The sequence below is a fragment of the Triturus cristatus genome, chromosome 9 (genome assembly GCF_964204655.1).
Source record: "Triturus cristatus chromosome 9, aTriCri1.1, whole genome shotgun sequence".
NCBI lineage: Eukaryota > Metazoa > Chordata > Amphibia > Caudata > Salamandridae > Triturus > Triturus cristatus.
Window position 1 is genome coordinate 261,475,212 of NC_140592.1, and position 17,284 is coordinate 261,492,495.

Here is a 17,284-nt window from a genome sequence, read left to right on the forward strand (position 1 = left end):
TCGCCATTCTAGTGATCTTCACATTAAACACTTACAAGTTGTTATATGATTAGGTGGATCACATTTCAGGTAATATGCACACAATTATAGAAAATATTTAATTGACAAATTTTGACATATGATGAACATTTTGTTTGTGTAGTTCATATTAATAATATTAATATTACCCTAACACCCCTAAACAATGAAAATACTATCGAGGGAAAATGGTCTCCTTCTAATGGTACCTACAGAAAACAGTTAATGTAATACCGTAGCAAATGCATCTTTCGTATCAGCTTATCAGAAACCAAATTCCCCACATCTACTTGCATCCAACTTTGCAGCCTCTAGTGTTTGTTTGATTATGAGCAAACTATTCTCAACTATCCAGCCTTCAAAGATGTTACAGGGCGACTGATCACTAATGACTGAATTACGAGATCTGTGGTAATGCAGCTTGTAATACTAATGCTCAAGAGTTACCGAAACCCAGGTACATGTAACGTCATAAGGGAAGTTTACTGCCAAATGCAACTGGAAAACAGATGGTCCCATTAGAAATGAGGAATTACAGGGCAATCAATAATTCTCTGATACCATTTACCTTGGGTAGTCTTCATTTCTTCCTGTTACTGTATCCAAGTCCTCACCTGCCTTTAGCAGACATACTGCCCAACTTATATCTTGGTGGTTTAGGTACTCTATTGGAATGGAAATAGAGTATCTATACCACAAAGATACCGATCCCCCTGCCAAAGTTAGATGGGGTGGACCTTATGTTTAATCATAGTGGAGATTATAATATAAAAGGGTCAGGCAACTACTGTTTCCAGACCCATTGGAACTGGGAGGGCAGTAGGAATGAGGTCCTATAGTTATTGCATTTAAGTCATGCACTAGATTGATTTTGAATACCATACCCTAAAACATGTTGTTTGACATACTTTATCACATTTAGTTTGCATTTAAAACATATTTTATGAAATTTCGTAATGATGTAAACAAGATGAGTTCATGACCGCTGCTTATTCCCAAGAAACATAGCCAAAATGTAAAGTATAGGGACCAGTTTTCTCATTACTCATTTTTAGGGAATTTATGCATTGCTTTGATGACAGTGCCAGAATGATTTAATTTTTTGTTTCACAATCATTTATAGTTTTCAAAGGACTTTAAATGACAATTGACTCTGAAAGGAGATTTGCACTTTTCTTGGATGTATTGTCCCTGGGCTGCACACAGGAACAATGAAAGATTTTGAGCTAGTATTCCCTTTGTCAAGATTCAAAATGGTTTTTCAGATAGCATATTGATGAATTTACAACAAAATTGGTTCAATTATACTTGTCATTAACTATGGGAACAGCAAGTCATTGATTTTCAGTCTTCTGATGGTTTGACAAAACAGGGGAAGTACAAATGTCAGACTTTGATATATCTGTAACATGACAGAGCTCCATGACAGATATGAACTTTGTTAGAGAAAGACACATGGGAACACTTCCTTAAACCAACAGGCAATGGTGTTTGGTAAGGAATTAGTGATATTAGAGGATTCAAGTTAGTCTAAATTGGCTGAATTTTCAAAAACAACGTTTGTACAGCCAGACTTAGGTGATCAGAACTTATGTTAGTGTAATCAAAGCTCATGAAACGAAATTATTCAAAACTGAACCTTTGCAAAATGTAATTGAAGTCAGTCTCCAGTCGGGGTTTCAGAACAATAATGCATGCCCAAAAACATGCACAGAAAACATTCAGCATATCTGGGAAAATATAAAGTGTACAGCATATCTTGGCAGAGGAAGGCCACAATGCTGATTCATTGAAATCATTGTAGTATATCCAAATTTGTTAGCTACCTTCATCCGGATTTTAACTCTTCATATTAGGCATTTTCTGCATATCTTTATCCACTTAAACACACCATTCACCTACCTTATCTATGGTATTAGTGCATACTCTCAATGAGCTCATGGATTATATTGAATCATTTTTAATTTCAATGCAAATAACTATAACAAACATGGATCTTTGTAAAATGCTGTTGACATACCATGCCTTCTTTATTTCTTTACACTCCCTCAATATGCACAGATATAAAGTTCCCTACCGGTCTCTGAGGAAGGTTCAAATTTGATACCCTAAGGGCCAGATGTGCGAACATTTTCAGCGCTCACAAATGGGAAATCTGTCTGTTTGCGACTGCTAAAAAGGGTTGTTGCATGTACCAAACCTATTTTGCGATTTGGTTATGTGAGTCACTATTAGGATGGGGAAGGCCAAGGTCATCCCTTTGTAATAGTGATTCGCAGTGGAATGTGAGAACGGTTTGCAACCACATATGAGGTCGCAAAATAATCGCTTTTACCACCAATTTCAAATTAGTGATAAGCCAGTTACCAATGTGAAGGGATCCGCAGGGGACTTCGTTATTGGTAGCGAAAATGTTTAAGAGCAGGCAGTGGTCCGACTGCCTGCTCTTAAAAATGTAACTGAAACGTTTCATTTTTAGTCTTATAAATGCATCCCGTCTCCCACTGGGATTGGTGTCTGGCTGGCTAGGAGGAAAATAGAGGAGGTAGGTCTGGGTGAGAGCTACATCTGCCTTTGACAGGACAGGCCCTTTACAGATAATTAAGTTCTTGGGCAGCCCAGATGGTTATCCTGTTAGAGGAAAAGGACACCTTCCTAACCCCATGCCCATAGCTTCAGCTCTGAGAGCCAATCCACACCTCATCAAGGAGCTATACAGCTCCTGGGAGGCTGTAGAAAGCTCATGCAAATGGCTTTCGGCAGGTGACTTTTTAAAGTACCTTTTGTTAAACATTTGTTACAAACCTGCCTTTACCAGGGAATTGGATTTGCAATAACATTTTTAAAAAGTCCAAGAACAAGCTTTGTATCTTGTTCCTAGGCAGAGATAACTTTATTTATTTTAAAACTAACTCCCAATGCTTTCCTATGGAACAGATCACCTTGTTATTGTAAAAATGTTTTTTTAGTCTTTTTCACTATATGGACTTGTTGTACTTTTCACACTTACATGTCCTACTTTTATATATCATGTACCTTGCCTCATGGGCACTGGAGGCTTACTTACTGTGATGTATTAATATTTAAAATGAGGGGTTAGGCCTGTCAAAAGGGGTTATTTTGACTTGACAAATTGCCAGTTTAAAACTGCAAAGTCAGGCTACTGGTGGCAGGCCTGCAGTCATGTTTGCATTACCACTTTAGTGATGGCACAATGTCCAGCAGTCCAGAAGTGACATTTAACTTACAAGCCATGGATATACCTTGGACATTATACTTGGAACTTCTAATTAAGTTCAATATGCCAATTAGAAATGTAGCCAATTTTTACATGTTTTAGGGTTCAGAGTTAAAAAACAGCAGCATCAGTCCCCCAAAAATGGGGTGATCATACAAAAAGAGGCATTTTTTTCCCAGGGTCTTTTTAAGAACTGCTCAAATATCCATATTTCAGTTTTGGTTGATAATATTTTATATTGACAGAAACATAAGCACATTATCAAAACTATCTCAATTACACACCCTAATCTGTTTTTTACAAATAAGACTCTAATGACTTCATCTAAATAGTCTGATTTTAAGTTTGGTGATCATTGAAAAACCTCCAATTTCTAGAGGTAATGATAACCAGAAGCAAATGCATGAGAGCAAATTGCCTGCACTACAATCGCAAATATTTGCAGTGATGCACATTTTCAGGCACAGAAACTTCAGCTCGACCTGAAAGAACTTTCATGTAGCTTACCAAGAGTATCAACGCTTATTCAATGTTGAACATACACTAGTACATTTGTCAGATGCAATCAAAGGCCCTCAAATGCATTTAGGGGTTGATTCTTGAAAGTATTGGGGAGTACATGAGGTAGTACTAAAGGATTACTCATTCAGATACTCCTACATGCCTTTGAGAATGAGCCCTGAAATATCCATCTCCCTATTAGGAAGAGTGAAAAGAGGCCACAGGCCTTTCTATTTGTATCAATTGTTTCTTAAAATTCCAAATCTATTCCGGTTTACTTATTTTTGCGGCAAGATAACAAAGGTATTCAAGAGAACATAAAAGAGTGGTGCAAAAGTTCTACTTATGTATTCCAAAATGTTTTTGTGAATAAGCACCTTTGTGAATGGGGACCAACACTTCATGAAATAAATAAAACATTTGATTGCCTTGTTTTTAGGGTGTTATCTGGTGTCCATTTCTAGCTCAAAAAAGCTACTTCTTTTTATCCTATGTATGGCTGGTTGCACCTAATTTAATTTCCATATTTTTCAAGACTAGACATGCAGTCTGCAGACTCATCTATCAGTGATTGAAGTCTATTCATAAATGGAGGACAACGTTATCAAATTAATACTCATAAAAACACTAGATGGAAATCAATTTTGGAGAAACAATTGGCATATTTTATAAAATTACTAGTAATGAGCAGTAAATATATTTTTGACATTTAAATATAGTAGACTATATCGTGAGACTATACTACCAGAAGATTGTCAACCTTGTTCCTTTTGTAATTAATTGCACATGGAAAAAATAAACAGATACTGTGATATTTTACTGCTGCATTGTTAAGACATACTCATCATAGTCTATTCTTGAAAAGTCTGAAATATGAAGTTCTTTACCTTAACAGAATAAGCCAGAGAAATTGTGACGGCCAGTGGAAGTCCTTCAGGCACAGCAACCACTAAAACAGTGACACCAATGATAAAGAACTTAACAAAATACTGAACATAGATGGGAGTGCATTCAGTTAACCAGGGCCTCTTATTGATTACAAAGGTGTCGATAGCAAAGTAGAGAACAAGAATGATGACTGTGATTGCGGACATCACCAAGCCTGAAAAACAAAATAAGCACCATTTGTAAGCAAAAAGTACTGAAAAAATTGTATGCATAAAATTATTGCTAGCAAGTTCAGTTAAAGATACTGTTGAGGAAACTATCCGAGGAGCAGAAATTAGAAGTGTATACTTATATATGCTGAATAAAAATAAATGTAATGCATAATAAATACCTAGAAAACACTGTGTGGATTTTATTAGCATTGGAGGAGTAAAAATATTTGCATAATTTGTTTTTGCGTAACTTGCATGAAGTTTTGGGGAAATTATGAAAAACAGTTTAAATGAGTTGGCCATTCCGGTGATTCTACTTTTGGTGGCCATTCTAGGAAAAAAAAAGTAATCACAGAAACTTTGATTAAATCTCTGAGTCTCCTCAGGAATTTATTCTACTCTCCCTGTAAATACAACCTGAGAAGTCAAAGCGTTCGTATTCCTCAATGCAATTTTGCAATCAAAGTTACTGCACAATGGCTCTAAGAGTTGATATCCCCAGTAACTGTGTAGTGACAAATATTATACAAAAAAAGGAAGGGGTTAAAAGCCATGATTGAGGTCATCATAGAGCCTCAATCTAATACACATCTAGGCTTCTGAATATTGGAATATGGCTGTAAGTCGAAATAGTACCAATTTACCTACAGTTCCCATCACGTTATCTGATTTAGCCTGTATGCCAATCGAAATAGTAAGCAATTGTATAAGTGCTACTAATACTTGATAATGGCTGAGTAATTTTCCAAACCCCTTTCATTACTGAAAACATCATGTAATTAAATAAATTATATTATTAGGGACTGCTTTTTGAATGTACCCCATCTTGGAGAATGCTGTTTCACATAGCTGACTTGTCTGGATTGATTTGATGAAATCAAGACTCAGCTCCTCAATGCAAGCTTTTATATCTACAGCAGTAGGTTTGCATGCTATCCCATGAGTTCCACCCTCTTGGGGAAGAGTAAGTTACAATGGCAGAGTGAGTTGCTAACTGACTAATGTTCTCACTGATGCCCACTTGTCCTCCTTTGGAATACACTGAAACTAATTTTGAATTAATACACTTAACTGTTCAAGCTAACTGTATTGATTAAATACAATATGGTCCAGACTCAACCTACACTTGGATGAAGTAAAATTTGCATTGGAATCTGGTGGTGAAATATCTGTTCATTTGGAATTCCTCAGTTGGAGGTCAATCTTTTCAATGTGGCACTCACCTGCTTTGCCGATTTGCACTGCTAATTTTGTCAGCTTTCCTTGAAGGACAGATTTCTCCTTCTTCGGCATATGCACTCTTTTCTTTTCCTTTTCTTCTCCTTCGCCTCCTTCTGCACTCTTTAAAGGCTGCATCTCCATGGCTGCTGCTCCATCTTGTTGCTTGACTATCAGAAAAGAACAAATTCTATTTAATTTGTTTTACTCTTAATGTATTTGAACCAGTTACATGTCAACTAGCACATTTGGTCCTCAAGATGGATTCTCTAGCTGAGCATCTTAAATCCCAGCATTTACATGGAAAAAAGAAAGGAGCTTGTTTTATGTTTTACTTTCACATTTGTATACACTTGAAGACAGGGAGTGAGTGCTTTCCAGATAACATCACATCCCAAATCATGTCACTCTAGGAAAGATAAGAAGCTCTGTTTTTTTCCCTTGTTTAAAACAACATGCCAAATTGTCTTAAAAAATCATCATACTTATGTGGTTATACGTAGGGAAAACCGTGATGTAGAAAAAAGTGTTGGATTTTATATTATCACCCACTATATTTTTGCCTTTCCATTACGTCGCCTCTACTACACCAACTGCCACTGCTTTGCCCAGGTAAGATTTATTTAATTTAAGTTAATGTAGTATCCCATTATTTAAATGAATGTAAATATAGTATATTGTGTTTATTCATTAACCTAATCTCAATCTATTGTGTTTAGCAAATTAATGACTGTATTAATATTTGAATAATAAACCTTTTACAATACCATACACATATACATTGAATATAAGTGCCCAATTTTCAATTTATTTACAAGTAAACTTATTTCATTTTTATATGTTTTATACACTAATGCATAGGGCAATTTATTATACCTACCATCACTTTTCATTATTGTCTTTTTAATAGATAGTTTTTGTACTTCATAGATGTATTTATAAATAGTATATCTTGGGATGGGTACCCACTGAAACAGCTTGTATTTATATTTTTAGATTATTACTTGAAATTATTTTAATGTCATTCAATTCAAATAAACATTCCCAACAATTATTTGAATCTAATTTTAATGAATGTTTTAATACATGTATATGTTAATTAATATATCACAAGGGGAAGTTCCCTGAATAAGTCTTCATTTTTATTGTATGTATTATCTTTAAAAAATGTTGATGCTATTTTCAATTATTAACCCAATCCTCAATGTTATTCAATCAAATTCAAATGAATTAGTTTGATTTGTAATACTCACACAGACCACAAAACATTTCATTTGACATATTTGGTTGATGTAAGGATCGAGAGGGATGTCATTGTCAGGTTAGTTAGTGCTTATGTGATGTTGAGGAGGGGTTTTAGTGGGAGGGCAAATTGATGAGATGATGTAGTGGGGGTTCAGCCTGCAAAGGTTGTATATGGAACACAATGGTGCTTTACAATCAAATACATGTGACTTTATTGGTATGTATAATTTAAACCATATTTAGCAAGAAGAAAAGTTTTCCTGAATCAGTGTAATTTCAAAGGCAATGCATATTAGCTCTTTCTAACCACTTATCCCCAACCATAGTTATTATTTGGATATGCACTGATCAACTATTGTGTATCCATAACTACAGTGGCCCAACTTAAATGCAAATGTTGGTATCTGATTGGCAGAACCCACATGAAAAAGAACTGAGCTATTACTTAAGTCCACGATGAGGGATTTTTTAGCCACCTAAACACCGCCATGTTTTGAGTTTCAAGTACTGACAATGTAGTTCACATTCAATAGCTAAGGTGTACTCCATCATAAGCTAAATGAGTGTCAGCGTAGTGATCTATCTCTTTGTCAAGATCCCATTAGTTTTCTTATTTTCAGACTCTAAACAAGTTGTATTTGGACCTCAGGGTCACTGGGACTACTTCTCAGTAGCTCCAAGTTGCAAATGTTAAGCCCTAAAATTGAAATATGTTTTTGGTCATAAATTGTCATATTTGGAATTTTTGACAAGTCAGCTGTAAAATGTCTGCAAATGATTTGCTTCACAAATGGTACATCTCTGATGTAAACTTCTAGGAGATTGTTTCTCGCTTACTTCTAGGGAAAAGGTGAAATGTGCTTAGCTGTATCACAGATTGATGCAACAGGCTTAGTCCCATGTTGGAAAGAAAGAAAATAGTTTTTGGAATTGGATTTCCGGATTTTGAATGAGCACAAAGATTTTGCACTATATGCATAAAAAGTGCTTTGTGCACAGCATTGTTGCTCCGTGTTGTGGATAAGGTCTTTTTGTGTCCATCAACTACCACAAAGCTTTAGCAGCAAATAATGGTTGCTACCATAATTAGAGTTTGAATTATTTTTTTGTGATTGATTTGATTGTATATTTTTGATTGAATTGTTTTGAATTTTCGATATAAGTATTTTTTTGTTGGGATCATAGAGATTAATTTGAGTTGCTTTAGCTGAGATGTCAAAAGCATCCATGAAGCACATTGTGAAGAAGGAAGGCTGATTTAGGGGAAAACAAAGAAATTTGAGCCACAAAAAGGGTTCAGAGCATAGAAGGAGCAAGTAGAGTGTATAGCAAGGAACAATAAGTTTCTAAGGATGGAAACCTGCATCCAACTGTCTCTTTTCTTCTTTGCTGTCCAGGGAGAAAAGCATTATTTATAGCTGCATTGTGTCTCCCAATGAGGTGGAATCTAGGAGGCTGGAAATGGAGATAGAAAGAGTTGGAGAAATTAACTGCTGGGTCTCTGAATGAGTTGTAACTAAAGCAAAATGTAGTAAGACAAAATTGGCTATATTCAATGGTGAAGTGACTTCAAATGGCTGTTAGAGTCCACATTTCAGTTGAACCAAACTGAGTAGGGAGCTATCTTGTAGGTACATTTGGGGTACTGCCAGCTGTGATGTCAGATAAGGCAGCAGCGTTTTACTCAAATATGACACTGGCTGTCTTCCCTTACGTTTCTGTTCCAAAATGGTGTACAATGGCCATGTTTCTTTTGCTTGTGCCTGGATTAGTCAACACAGTATGTGATGTGGGCATACATGTCTGCGTCATTTCAGGAGCCAAAGATAATTACTTCCAGTGGCAATTTAAGTCAGCTCTGAATTGGGGTGAAGATGGTTCATTTAGGATGGCATACGACAAAAGAATCTATGCATGCCTGTTGAATAGTGTTCCAGACACTTTGATATTATGATGTCTTTGTCAGGTTGGCATTGGGCACTTTGAATTAACCTATCTCCAAACTAAAAAAATCAAGCATTATAAGCTGTCCATGTTAAAACACAACCTTAATGGACATCTGACACTTTAGCAAACTGTGTTTTTCATGCTTATCGTGTACTCTTGCACTATGCAAGCATGAACAATGAGGATTTTATCTTTACTATTTTATAGCTGGAGAAGGTTCTGAAACCTTCTGTGAGTAAATACATTTTTCCTGAAGGGAGATGGTCAATGATCATAAATATATTTCAAGATGAATAGCACCGGAATGAAAGCTTAGCTGTAATTGAAAATGATGCCCTGTGTCAGTGAGTAGCTTCATTGGGTTTTACTGAACACATATTTCCAGTGTACACTTTCAGGTCCTGATTTTGAAGTGGAGGCATGTGTCCTTCATCCTGACAAATCTTATAGCTCTTGGTGAGCTAGGAATAGCTAGCAAATCATTGTTGAAATAAGCTACTTAGTTTCCATGCATTTGCTGTCTCCTGTTTACATGATATTTTCTTGCAATTTGCCTTGCTCTAAAAAGTCAATGTCTCCATTTCTGAGGTGATGCAAGGATGCTTAATATTAGTGTCATATACAATAAAACATGATACAGCTCAACAGGTAAATTGAATCTTTATGCAATTAGTCAAATATTGAAAGAAGGAAGGTTACCTTTGTTCTGGCTGTTGTCCAGATTCCCATCCTGCATTTTGCCTACATGTTGAAAAATTTGATAGACAACAAAAAACAAACAATAAACAATCAACACGAAGACAAAACACACCACAGTGAAAATGAAAATAAAAGGGCAGACAAAAAGTAACGAGATGTGTTTTCTATGCACATTAATGTCCCAGAGGCATTATTAATGTGCATTCATTTTAACACATGAACAAACTGATAATTGGATGGATATTCACAAAAATAGGCTGCCACTCTACCAGCTCCTAATAGAGGCAATCTAGATCATCCACAGAGGCAATAAACTATGGTGCATATTTTATGGGCAAAAGGAATTAACGAGATAACATCTAATAAAAAATTCAACACAAGCTGCAGGTCTTTCCAAAACTCAATATCTAGTCTTCCCAAATTTCAGAAGACTATGCGGGATATCTATTAAACAGTATGACCTACTAAACAAGCCGAGCCCTGCAGGGAGGAAGAAAATTAATCTTTGGAATTTCTGCAACATTCATGGCGTGCTTGAGCCGAGCGTTCATGTACTTTACTGTCTGCTATTGTTCTTTTCCACCCCTTCACCGGAAAAGCTCTGAAGTGACTGAGAATAGATGCAAGCGCTATATAAAAAAACAGCAAATAACAAAATATAAGGTTTTGCTGTTATGCAAGAAAAATATGTGCAGCCAATGTTCTTACTATATGATAAATATATGAAGTGTCAATGTTTTAAGATTTAATAACATAACTAACTTAAACTGGAAAATGATCGTACCTTGAACCCCAGCACAATATATGGTGCAAATCAACCAAATTGAAATTCCCATTTGGTTTAAGCGTTGGTGTAGCAATTTGTGTGTGTGTACCATTCATTTTTCATACGTCAATGTAGATGGTATAGGGAACCAATAAAAATGACCTGACGAAAACATCCTTTGTAGGACATATGCTTTTTTTGATAGAAAAGCAGAGTGCAGCTCGATAAACAAATTGGCTTTTTGGCATCCACGAGGCGGGGAGCTAAACCCAAAGCCGATCATTGCCCATGAAAACGCTACAAAATACATTAAGAATGCATTAAACTGTGATTGCTTGTTGTTCAACCAAAAGTAATCCAAATGTCCTACATAACTCTACATCAAAAATCCAATTCTTACTTGTAAATTAAAGAGTTGCATTTTGGAGTGGAATTCTGTTTATTTTCTCTTTTTGCTTTTACGTTTTTTGGCAAAAAAGAGATGCATATTTGAAACTATGCAAAGCATTGTATATAAAGAAATGAAATGTACATGGATTTGTTCAAATGGCCACTTGACCGTAGCAGTTGTAGGAGTATAACAGTCCAGACAATGTTATTTTATTGGATTATCCTAAGCAAAATTACTTGGTTCAAGTCATTTGAGTGAAAAACCCAGGAAACGATCCCATCGATGTGTGCTGTTCTTTGCATAATTTCTGGTGCTACATGTGTAAGGAATAAATGTAAATGACCTCATGCTAAGGAAACCAATCTCCCCCTCCGCAAGTAAACAGGTTATCGGGTTTCTGGGAAATGACTGTAAAGGAGTGCCGATCAGAGTGTTCATAAGTTGGTATCTCACATTTAGTTTGTGAAAGAAAATAAGAGAAAGTGGGATCTCAGGGCTTGCATCATCCCATTCCTGCAGATAAATTCACAAAAGGCAATTGGAGAGTGTAAAGTGGAATCTCCAACGAGTAGCTCAGGAGCTACAGGTAGCTCTCCAGCACCATCGAAGTAGCTCTCAGAGGTGAAGCAAAGCCAATTATCTCAATTAGAGTGCCTGTGCATATTAATAAATGCAGAACTTCTCACCTCACAGCCCTTAGTGTTGCAATCTTCCAAATCACACATTGAATCAGGCTACAGTGTCTGCAAAGGACCATTTATATCCACTCTCAATATAGTTGAGTCACCAGGAGGTTGGCCATGTTGTATGCCCTGCCCTACCAGTCACACCATGTGTGTGTATCGTGGGCCATGAAAGAAGAGATGCAGCAGTAGCCTGAGCAATAACCAGTGCTGCTGCTCCCACCCGAAAATGTAGGACCGCAGAAGCCAGAGTGAAAATGTACCAGTTGGGTACATGATCAACCTGAGAACTGAGGAGACCAGAATATGGTTCCAAAGCTGAATCAATTAAGAGCCTCATGTGTATTCATCTGTTTGCGTATATGCATGTGCGCATATTTATGTGAGTGACTGTGTGTGCGATACATTCTATTCCTCCTTAATAAACAGTGTCAATCACTGGCAACTATGCGTGGTGTGAAAGACCACCAAAAGGATACGCTAGTCCCCATCATATGGTGTTTATCTCTGACACAATTGTGTCCATTCATTGCCTAGTGATAGCAATGGCAAATGAATGACCATTTTAGACATATTTTAGACATTCTTGATATACTTGGTGCCATTGACATACTAAGAGCATGACTGGCATACTTTCAGCCATCCCTGACATAATGGTGGTCGCCACTTACATTACATAATAATGACAATGACTGATATATAGTGAACATGCTGGCCATGATGGTTTTCAACCTTGGTACATTGGTTCTCTGATATATCTGTGGGCATTATTGACATACGACAAGCATCTTTGGTGTTATGGTAAGCATTCATGACTAATGATGGTAATACCTGGGCATTTGAAACTGAATAGTTCCAAGTCAGTCAAAATATGTTTTTTTCAGAAAAGCGCTTTCATTTTTAAAATGGACCTTGTTTGCTCAAGTGGAAAGTGGTATTTGATTACAAAAAATGTGTACTTTCAAAAACTGACATGCTGATGAAGATGAAAGGTTGCAGTTCCAAAATTCATTTAAAGTTGATAGTTGAGTGATAATTGAAGCTGAGTTGGTGAGACTTATTGCTGTGGTTATGTCCTTTGCGCCAGAGAGCAGGCAATGCTTTGGCTGTTATTTCATTAGTCAACTAGAGGCATTTAATATTTATAAGTTTTTCCCTGGCGTTACAGCTTGGAACCTCACCTGAAATGCTTGGATGGCCACTACTGATAATCCTGCTTAGTGTTGTCATATTGTCAATTTAATATATGTGGTCACTACTTTAGAGTGATAACATTTGCTAGTAGCTCAGGTTGACTTTCCTTGAGCAGAAGTAGATCTCACTACAGAAACGTGTGGAGACCCCTGGATAGCAGTACTCCAGTGGCACTACTGCATACACTAAAAAATGCAATTCACAACCCTATGAAGGGAGATTTCTAACTTTTCCATGTGGCACTCTACACACCGTTGGTGGAGACTTCTGCAAACATTACTATAGGATTCACTAGTAAGTGTGAAAGGGACAAGGTGGGGTAGGGGAATACTTACAAAATGGGTGGGATTAAGGGAAATGTAAGGCAGGGTTTACTGGACATGCTATTACAAAACACACAACCACATAAAAGTAAGACAATTGCTGTTCACAAAATACACTTCTAATTATACTTCTACTACATCTCTAAAAGTGATAAAACAGTCTTAAAAGTTCTACAACCCAGCCTTTGAGTAATCAAACACCACACATGGCCAGCCACAACCTGTACTGCAAGACACCCCAATGCATAACTGTTAGACCTGTCAGCCTTAGGGCGATCTTCCCTCAAAACCTTTGCCTGTTTCCATCCATTTTTACTAAAATCTGTTTATGTTGTTTATGTTGGCCGTAGGACTTTGTGCACTTTACCACTGCTAACTAGTGCTAAAGTGCTAGTGCTCACTCCCTTAAACATGGTCAAATTGGCTTGCACCTGATTGGAATTTTTAATTTACTTATAAGTCCCTTATAAAGTGGTATACCAAATACCAAGGCATGCAAATTAAATGCTACTAGTGGGCCTACAGCACTTACTGTGCCACCTACTTAAGTAGCCTCTTAAACATTCTCCAGGCCTGCCATTGCACCCTGAATGTAGTTTTAAACTGGAAATTCGATTAGACAATATAACCCTCTTGCCAAGCCTTATTCTCTCTCTTTTATTGCATGAAAGTCACCCCTAAGGCTGGCCCTAGGTTGCACATAGAACAGGGTGTATTGCAATTAAAAGGTTGGACATGTACTTTTAAGTTTTACATGTCATGGTAGTTTTTTACTACTGTGAGACCTACCTGTTCCATAGGATAACAATGGGTTGCCTTATTACATTTAATCAAAACCTTATTACATTTAATAAGTGTTAACTTTTGAAAGGGAACAAGCAAACATTTTATATTTGGTATCTATGAAACTGTAGTTAAAATGTTCTCTTTAATGATAAAGTTGGATTTTCAATTACAAATTTGAAAACACCACTTTTAGAAAGTTGGCATTACCTGCCCTTTGTTATTTTATGCCTGCAGTCTTTCGTAGGTCTCATGACTCGGTGTAGTTGGCAGTTAGACTTTGTGAATTCCTCCCAGACAGTCACACAGTAGAGGGATTAGGTGTACCTGATTGGGCCATCTACTGGCAGGACGGGTAGAACCCAACTTGCAACTGAATAGGCTGTGCTCTGACTTCACACAAAGGAATTTTTCACCACAGCATTGTCCCTGCAGCCAGCCTGGAGCCAGAGCAAGGGAGTCAGGAAAGCACCAAGTATGAAAATAGGGCCGTCAGACCCACTCTTCAATTCACTTTCTGGACCTGCTGAAGGACTCTTAGAGGACTGCCTGCTTCTGTGGCCTGCTGTGTACTCCACATGTCTGCTTTGCTGCAACTGGAGGAACTGATTTTCTACCTGGAGCCTGCCTTGAACCCTCAGAGCCCTGCTTCTCCACATGAACCAGGGACTACCAGAGTTACTAGAAGTGCTATTTTGTTGGCGTCCTGTTCAGAGCAATAAGGACATAACAGGCACCCACCATCTTTAACCAGCACACGCACCCAGCCTGAGTGAGTCCTAACACCCTATGTGGTGACACTCCAGTCCTAAGCCCATGGTGGTGGTGCTAAGTGTGCCCAGATAGCCAAAATACAAAACTTGGGACTACTCTAAAAACCTAGGGAAGACCGGGACCAACCTGCTCATCTATCCACCCAAGATGCATTGCCGGTCGGCATGACTTCATGGTAGCTCCCCCTACGTTCTTCTCTGCACACCAAATCCTGTTCAGGGGTCCTTTGCCGAAGGGGTATCCGGCCTCCTGGAACTCTCATCTGCTACAGCCTCCAGCTTTGGCCCGCTGAAGATTTCTGATTTCCCAGAAAGAGACTAAGTCTCAAAGTGGAAATCTTCACTGTGTCTTTGTCCAGCTGCTCCCCGACGACAAAGATCCTTCCTCAAACCCTGCATGCAGCCCTTCCCCACTGAACTTTACCTTCTCAGAACTTTTTCTTCTAAGTCTGAAGCCAAGTACTGACCGGGCCCAATCCACTCTTGGTATCCGAACTGCGCTCCATGACAGTCAGCCACATTTTTCTACTTTGACCCAGTCTTGCGCAACTAGATGTCCGCAGTTGGGGCTTTGATCTTTTAAGGGCTAGATTTTACTAAAATATTTAAAAACTCATAAATCCAGTTCTGTTGATGGGATTTGTGTAATTTTAGTGTCAATTAATTAAGTAAAGTGTAAATTATTTTTCTAAATTGGTGTGGGATATATATATATATATATATATATATATACATATTATTTCCCAAAAAAACTAAGTATAAAATAATTTTAATTGATTTAATAAAAAATTTAAAAACTTAAGTATAAGGAATTCTAAATATTATTTTTTAATTTAACAGTACACTTGCATTTAAAATATATTAAATTGTATTTCTAACTGAGTATACGTGTCTAAAATATGTTTAAATGAATTAAAAACATATTTTATAAAGACATTTATTACAAATTAAAAAAAATAATGCTAGTGATGGTAGGTGATTTTAATTTTAAAGTGCTGCTGGCAAAAATAATGCTAAGAAAATTAATCCATATATTTAATTTATTTCCAATTTAATACAACATTCATTTTATGAGTTTGTGTTTTGTATCCTTTTCTTTAAGTAGTTTTACATTATTATTAAATTTTTACATGATTTTACTTAAAACAATTTGTATTAATTTATTTTTAAAAAGTGGTATACTTTATTAAATGTCCTATATTTTACTATAGGGAAATCTCCACTCAAATTCACGAGGTCTCAACAAACAGGCGAAAAGTAACTAAAAGTACAGACTCTTAAGCCTACATTTACATGTAAATCTCCACTATGAAATGGTGAATAGCAAAAAAGTGGACATTTACACTTCTATATAGAAGTTGATCTACATCTTTTTAGATCTTCTAACATACCTTTGTTTATCGGGCCCATTTTGATGGCATTTAGTAGTTCAATACATGTTTTCTTATTACAAGGAAGTCCTGATGGGTGTAAACGGGTGGATTATACTCTCCCATGCTTTATGTGAAGAAGGACACAGGGTGAAGCATTATAGTTGACTTTGGCAATAAATATTTTGCATCATAAACTAAAGCATGAGGGTTTCTCAGAACCTTAAATCATTCTTTTTCCAACTGAGATAAGTGCTACAGATTAGATTATTGGAAACATATATCAATGAATGACACTGAAAGGTTTGCAAGCCCCCCAGGGACTTCATCATAAATCTTCTATTTTGAGTCCTACTGTTTGAAATGTGATGCCTCATAATTGTCTTGTTTTAATTACCAAACTGTGAGGGCAATTGATGTCCCAAGACAATGACTTTCAGACTCATTTGTGGAATAGTGGCAATGTTTAACAGGGCTCTTAATCTGCCTGTCATCATCTTCAGCATTCCAGATTTCTTGCTCCTAACAAGAATCATATTGAATTACACAGCTGTATATTGGTTTGTCTTTACGAGTGGATATTCGGCTTCAACAGCTTGAAATGGACTCCAGGGGATCCAGATTAATGCATAGGCATTGTTGGAAATCGTTTTATGCATAACAAGCAGAAAGGAGAAGGAGGAATGACTGTATTTAGAGAAAAATATGAATTGATACCACTAGGCACTTATTGGTTCAAAGTATACTCATTAGCAGTTCAGTTCATGGCCAAAACCCCATGTTCAAGGAGTTGTACTCAATGGAAACAATTTATAAATTAGGAAATGAAATGGTTGTTCTCTGCAGTATTTTCAACACCTTTGAATACATTATGTGCATCCTTCACTTGCTGCAGTATGCAGTAGATGAACTTACTAGAAAGGGTGATCACTGAACTGTATCCTGCATGACTGCATGGCCCATGAGACTATGGTCTGCTATCACCACGTTCATGAGTGATGGACCGAAGATGCGTTTTATCTGCTCAGTCAGCAC

The 17,284-nt window shown here is 36.9% G+C and overlaps 1 protein-coding gene across 4 annotated transcripts in view; it reads right to left on the minus strand.

Moving 5' to 3' along the window:
• LOC146797710 (plasma membrane calcium-transporting ATPase 2-like) overlaps positions 1 to 17,284 on the minus strand; it is a 2,176,758-nt gene that overhangs the window by 402,711 nt on the left and 1,756,763 nt on the right. For all 4 annotated transcript variants that reach the window (XM_085624877.1, XM_085624876.1, XM_085624878.1 and 1 more), the window contains 3 exons: positions 9,967 to 10,008; positions 6,081 to 6,245; positions 4,645 to 4,859 (listed from right to left, as the gene is read on the minus strand). In XM_085624877.1, the coding sequence (XP_085481003.1) occupies positions 4,645 to 4,859; positions 6,081 to 6,245; positions 9,967 to 10,008 (422 nt within the window). The remainder of the gene's footprint in view (positions 1 to 4,644; positions 4,860 to 6,080; positions 6,246 to 9,966; positions 10,009 to 17,284) is intronic.